At 30.6% G+C, this 6,712-nt stretch overlaps 1 protein-coding gene across 1 annotated transcript; it reads left to right on the forward strand.

Annotated features, from left to right (window-relative positions):
- Positions 1 to 3,488: 3,488 nt before the first annotated feature.
- LOC137812309 (putative trehalose-phosphate phosphatase J) lies at positions 3,489 to 6,458 on the forward strand. Its single transcript, XM_068614240.2, has 12 exons — positions 3,489 to 3,718; positions 3,806 to 4,053; positions 4,163 to 4,303; positions 4,407 to 4,478; positions 4,568 to 4,663; positions 4,774 to 4,833; positions 4,935 to 5,036; positions 5,125 to 5,202; positions 5,351 to 5,420; positions 5,686 to 5,756; positions 5,885 to 5,977; positions 6,088 to 6,458. Exons 2-12 carry the CDS (start codon positions 3,811 to 3,813, stop codon positions 6,160 to 6,162), a joined length of 1,101 nt encoding a protein of 366 aa, XP_068470341.1. The 5' UTR covers positions 3,489 to 3,718; positions 3,806 to 3,810; the 3' UTR covers positions 6,163 to 6,458.
- The last annotated feature ends 254 nt before the right edge of the window (positions 6,459 to 6,712 follow it).

Here is a 6,712-nt window from a genome sequence, read left to right on the forward strand (position 1 = left end):
TATATAGATGTATAGACACCATATTTGTCTAAATATAGTTGTTTGCTTGTTTTTGTTTATTAATTAAATATGTTAATTATGTTAGCATTGATTTGTAGTGTAATAAACAAATTAGAGAGTATGAGTATGGATGTTATAATACAATGAATGACAACCAGTTCCAACTGGTATTAAAAGGGGTTGGAACTAGGTAATTATTTAACTAATCCATAACTAAATAACTTATGTGTATTTTATGTACTAATTCAAGAAATTATTTGTTGAAGTATTTTATGAATGTTAAATCATTCGATTTTGAATTCACAAACTACGTTAAATCCGTGTGGACAACATATTCCACCAAATTCTACAACACATTAGGTTTGATGATATTACAAAACTTTGTAAACTTATCTATGTAGTTTTACCTTTAAATTTTATATATTATGATTTAAATTTCTCATTTGTCTTACTTTTTTATGGTTTCCCAATATATTATTCATCATGACTTGTTGTATAATATATATTGTATACATGTTGATTAATTATCAGGTTAGGAAAATTAAAAAAAATATATATATGAATAGGATTTATTCATAAAGACTCATTTTATTGGTATAATATGTTTCCATCTAGTCTATTATTAGAGTTATTTATGAATATATATAGTTTACCTATATATCGTTTTTGTTAACATATTATTTTTTGTATAAATTTTCATATTTTTTCTTTTTTTTTCTTTTAATAATGTTTTTTTATGTGATGACAAATGATTGTTGTTTCTTGAAATGTTAGCCCACTTAAGATGTCAAAGTTGTATAATGATACTTTATATAAAAAAAAAATATTAGTTAGTGTTTTCTATATTTAATGTTAAACTAGTTACACTAAAAAATATATTACAAAAATGTAACAAATTTAAATCAACTAATATTTTATGTAGAAATTAGAAATAGACAAGTAATAGTTGTAAAGATAAATAATGTCTTTAAAGCATAATTAGTTAAATCTTATGATATATTTACATTTGTTGAAAAGACTGATATTTCAGAAAGAAATTTGTAATGTTGTAAGATATGGAAAAAAAGAAGAAGTTGAAAATGGGTATTATGATATGACAACGGTACAGAGCCAACAGTATTTAGGCCGTCCAAGGTTTCAATCTTCAAACTACTGCTTTTGTACGGACGATACGTAGTGCTATACAACAACACTTCGACATTCAATTCTCATTACACAAAACGGACAAATTTTTTTCAAACTTAAATCCGTACTCTTTTGGATGCGTCAATTTGTTACAATTTAATTTCAAAAGCAACCCATTACATTTAAATCATATTTCAAATTATATTATTTTTAAAGAATCTCTTCATAAAATTTAATTAATTAATCTAGGACAAAACAATATACACTGAAATTTTACATATCTAATTAGGCTCTATTCTTTTAAATAAACCTATAGTTGGAATGCTGTATTTGCAAATAAACTACCATGAAGAGATTTAGTTTCATCATCTTATAAGTATTTTGAACTAGAATATACTCTCTCCCGTAAAATATATTTTTCATTGAAAAATTAGTAATTCAAATAATAGCTTCACTTTAATCAAGAGTTAGAATTTCAAAAAAATATATTAAATGAAGTGAGATATTAACATATTGCTAATAAAATAAAATACTTCGAAGCATGCATGTTATATTCAAATATATATTTTTCATACAACTACTTTTCATCACTTGGATTTTTTATTTCTGTCAAGAATTTTTTTAATTGATATTTTTAACATCGATCACATTAACAACGATATAAATATATGAATATTTTTTCTTAGACGTGGGAACATTTGAATTATATCTATTGGTTTGTTAAACATTTCGATTTTATTTTCAAATCTTAATTTTCTTTAATTTATATTATATAAATACTCAAATAAAAACATTTCATCCTATATGGTAGATTGTACATAAGTGAGTAAAAATCTCACCTTGATATTATAATAATATTGAGTTAGACTTAAAAGTATGTTTTTTATAAAAAAAATTATATCTAAATATTTTTTCTCATCAAATTTCATTTACTCATACTTTTAAACAAAATATTTTTATTATTTGAACAAAATATTTTCATTATTTGTTATAGGTGAATTATTTCTTCAAATTTTAATCAGATTTAAATAAAATACTTACATTTCTATTTATATTAAAATACCCATTCAATAAATTAGACATTTTTTATTATAAAATATTTTTTCTCCAAAAGTTCATCTAAAATGTTTCCTTTAAAGCCCCCATTTGTAACTTTAGAGTATGTTGAGTTATTGTTATGAATGTTTTAAATATAAATAAAATTATGTAGTATTTCATTACGTTTAAAGTCTCATTTCTATGTACATAAATATAAGTCCCATTTATTGCGCCGCGTACAAAAGAAAGAGCCACCTCTTCTATCTCCGTTATCTCACCACCGAAAGAGTAAAAGTAAAATTAAATTAGGCTTTTATTAGGATTTAAACTTAAGGAGTTAATTTGAATTTAATGATAATACCATATTTATAATAACAATAATCTCATTGTCTGCCGAAAAACCTATCTCACCATCTTTACACTGATTTAAACTAAAATTAATAAGTTAAATATATATTTTTTCAATATATTATTATGAGGTGAAATTGAGTAGTGTTTATAGAATGAATGAATAGTAAATTGTAGATTCAGACACTTCTCTTTCCTGTAGAATATACATATCGGTGTCAACACTCGTATGACACTCTTAAGATACTTATTGGTGAAGTGTTCAATTGGATTTTTGAAAATTCTAACACGGTTCTAACACAATTTTAAAATGTATAAATACAATAATTTTCTAAAAACTCAAATTTATTGTATAAATTTTTTATTATGATTATAAAAATATGAAACAAATTCTTTTGAACTAGTCATGAAAAATATTTTCGTACTTCTAAAAGAATGTGAAACATACTTTTACATATAAATATTTATTTTCAATTTATAATTCAAAATTATATAATATACGTATCTACCTGTCCTATATTTTAGAGATTATACATATTTTTGTGTCGGTGTCTCTATCCTATCAATGCTACCTAATATTAGTGGTGAAGTTGGAATTTGACGTGGCAGGAAGCCCTGTGAAAGAGTCGGCTAAGGGATGTCGACCACGTGGAGAGATGTTATTTTATATTGTTGTTGTTGGTGGTAAAGAAAAAGAAGAGAAGTTAGAGTGAGAAGAGAAGAGTAAGAGTGTGTTACTCCATGAATCACAAGTAATAATAACCTGCAATTGAGTTGCAATTATGAATGATATTATTATAGAAAATGTGAGAAATTGTTGAAATGAAAGAACAAGTGTATGTGGCGGGGACCTCAAGGATATCGGGGTCGAGGTGGGGGCAAAGCTGTGGGGTCTCATTCTTTTTCAAACTGGGTCCCACCATTCAGGACCTTCAGTTTCTAACAACTATAAATTAAAGCTAGGGGCAGCGTCTTCTCCCCCACACATACATTCACTCCTTCTCTTCTTCTCTCTGTCTCTCTTCTCTTCTCTTCTCTTCTCTGCTCTTGCATTCCATTGCAATCACCAATTCTCCCAAAACCTCTGTTTCTTCTTCTTCTTCTCACCAATTACCTTTTCAACTCATCACTTCTCGCGTCCCACATCGCTTGCTTCTAAAACCGCTCAACTGTAACACAACTTATATACTCCCTCTCTAACTTTAAGGTATAAACCTTAAATTTCCCTAATCATCCTCCAACTGTGGTTTTTGAAAATTTGAAAATAATTTGGTTGGGTTTATTCTATCTGCAGTGAAAATGACGCAGCAGAATGTGGTATTGTCCAAGACAAAATCCGGGATCAACAGGGACCTAACGGTTGCGCAAAAGCCACCGGCTGCGCCGGGAGGCTACATTCCCATTCCGAGGAGGAGGGTTTTGAAGAACCTGGAGATCAATGGAGGACAAAGAATCAATGCATGGGTTGATTCCATGAGAGCCTCTTCTCCCACCCAGGCCAAATCAACTTCTTCCTTCGCTGAAGAACACAGCTCTTGGATTGTGAGAACCCACAACTCGCTCTTTGTGAATAAAAATACGCCTCTTTTAAACGAGTTATGGATCTCATCTTTCTCTAACGTGCGTGTAACGCGTGTTTTTTCTCATACAGCTTCGCCACCCTTCGGCATTAGACATGTTTGAGCAAATTATGGATGCATCCAGGGGAAAGCAAATCGTCATGTTCCTGGACTATGACGGTACTTTGTCACCTATTGTTGATGATCCAGACCGCGCTTTCATGTCGGATTCGGTTAGTATTCATGCTTACGATCATTCAAGATATCATAATATCATATCATTGATATCGTATATATAATTTGGTTGCTAACGTGCACATGGTATTTTAATGTCAGATGAGGAAAACAGTGAGGAAACTTGCGAGGTGTTTTCCCACTGCTATAGTTACAGGCAGATGCAAAGACAAGGTATGCTTAATTTCAACTCTGTCTTTATTCTTTTCTTCTTTTTTTCGGGGAAAAAAATAAGTAATTTGGTGTCGTTTTGCAAAAAATAGGTTTACAATTTTGTGCGCTTGGCTGAGCTATATTATGCTGGAAGCCATGGCATGGATATCCAAGGGCCAACAAGAGACTCCAAATACAGCAACAAAGTGAGTGAACTGAACTACCTATAGTAGTGCAATACAGTAAGGTCAAGGTTTTTCTTACCATTTCTAAGAAACAAGATATTAAGTTTAGTTTTGATTGCTATGATCTGCAGGACAAAGGAGAGCCACTTCTTTTTCAACCTGCCAGTGAATTTCTTCCCATGATAGATGAGGTTGGTCAAATTTACATGCCCTCCTCCTCATCTTAATATTTTTTTTTAAATTTTAAAATACAGTAAATAAAAATATATATTTTCTTTGTATTAATTTTCAGGTGTACAATCAATTAGTTGAGAAAATGAAATCAATCCCTGGAGCTAGGGTGGAGAACAACAAGTTTTGCGCCTCTGTTCATTTTCGCTGCGTTGATGAAAAGGTACATAAACTTTAAAGCTGGCCATGTTATTGCTGCCCGAAAATTGTGATTTAGACTTTGGCTGACTTAAGTGTGATCACTTACACAGAAATGGAGTGAACTGGCACAGGAAGTGAGATCAGTGTTAAAAGAGTACCCGAAGCTTCGTCTTAACCAAGGAAGAAAGGTGGGCCATGGTTTTATTTCCTCTTTCTTGATATCAACTTTGTTTATGTGGTGGGGTATTTGATTTAGTTTAAAGATGGCTTTGAAAGAGGATTAAGATAATATGAAATGAAAGATGTCTCACTTTCAATTACATTTGTTTATTGCAGGTATTAGAGATTCGTCCATCCATTAAATGGGACAAAGGGAAAGCACTGGAATTTTTGTTAGAGTCACTCGGTAGGTTTTAATCCATTTCATTTTATTTCTTCCTTTTATTTCTCACAAGCAATACATAGATTTTCTCCAACATAATAATTGCACAAAGTTGGATAATTCTTCTAAGCGTTTGACTACTAAAAACAATTTAGAGGACCACACATACACGCCCTGTGGGATTAGTTTATTCACTGAAAGATTGTTTTATAATCACATGCTTCTAAATATGTAGTAATTTTTTAATTTGTCAATTGATATCTCAATAATAATAAATCATTTTCAACAGGATTTGCCAACTGTAACGATGTCTTTCCTGTTTACATTGGAGATGATAAAACCGATGAAGATGCATTCATGGTATCCAATGATCTTAATCTATTTACTTTCATTTGTTATTTAATATATTACATTCGTTTGTAGATTTTTCTGGGATAATCTGAACTAAGTCAACTAACTAGTGATTGTTAATTTCTTTTGATAATCAGAAACTAAGAGACAGAGGACAAGGTTTTGGGATTCTTGTCTCGAAATTCCCAAAGGACACTACTGCATCCTACTCTTTACAAGAACCTAACGAGGCAAGTATAATATGATTAATTTCCTTATTTCATCTATTTTTGCACCATGGTATCATATGCACAAAATATGTGTTTGTTTATATATTTATTCATATATTTGTTTCATGCAGGTGATGGATTTCCTTCAACGATTGGTGGAGTGGAAACAAGTATCCCTTCGTCTTCGAGCACATTCCCGTGTGTAAATGAATAGAATGATAATGTACATCCCTACCCTGCCATAAAAATGGAGTTGAGCTAGGGTAGCATATAGGACCCTTTTTTCTTGTTTTGTTCAGATTAGAACAAAGAACAAAAATGTATGAAAAAAGGAAACACAAAAGTGTCTTTCTGAGTTTGAAGCACGTTTACATTGATATGTAATTAACCACGTAGTTTGTAGTACAGAGGAAAAGTCTCTGTTGCATCAAATGTAATACTGAATGGATTAAATTTGTACTTTTCCAAATATGATAATATATATTACAAGTTACGTATCGAAGACATGTAGTATATATTAGTTCTTAGTCGTGACATGCTTACACAGTCTCACAATCATCATCGTACAAATTGGTCTGTTGTTTAATGGTAAAAGAGAACATTGGAAATACCGTCGCTAACAGAATTTTGGAAAACACATAGCTGTATTTTTACGATACTCTACATGAGCAAAGAACAAAACGGACTATGACATCCTGACTCACGAAGTGGTAGTCTTTTGGCAAATGGGGTAAGAGCAAAAACCGAAAAGAAAAA

Source organism: Phaseolus vulgaris, chromosome 2 (genome assembly GCF_051622355.1).
Source record: "Phaseolus vulgaris cultivar YP4 chromosome 2, ASM5162235v1, whole genome shotgun sequence".
NCBI classification, from domain to species: domain Eukaryota; kingdom Viridiplantae; phylum Streptophyta; class Magnoliopsida; order Fabales; family Fabaceae; genus Phaseolus; species Phaseolus vulgaris.

Bases quoted from the DNA above. Each gene is read 5' to 3' on its own strand.
- LOC137812309 (XM_068614240.2), top strand. From the start codon at position 3,811: ATGACGCAGCAGAATGTGGTATTGTCCAAGACAAAATCCGGGATCAAC. The intron at 4,479-4,567 runs GTATGCTTAATT...TGCAAAAAATAG, and splicing joins CAGGCAGATGCAAAGACAAG to GTTTACAATTTTGTGCGCTT. The intron at 5,421-5,685 runs GTAGGTTTTAAT...CATTTTCAACAG, and splicing joins ATTTTTGTTAGAGTCACTCG to GATTTGCCAACTGTAACGAT.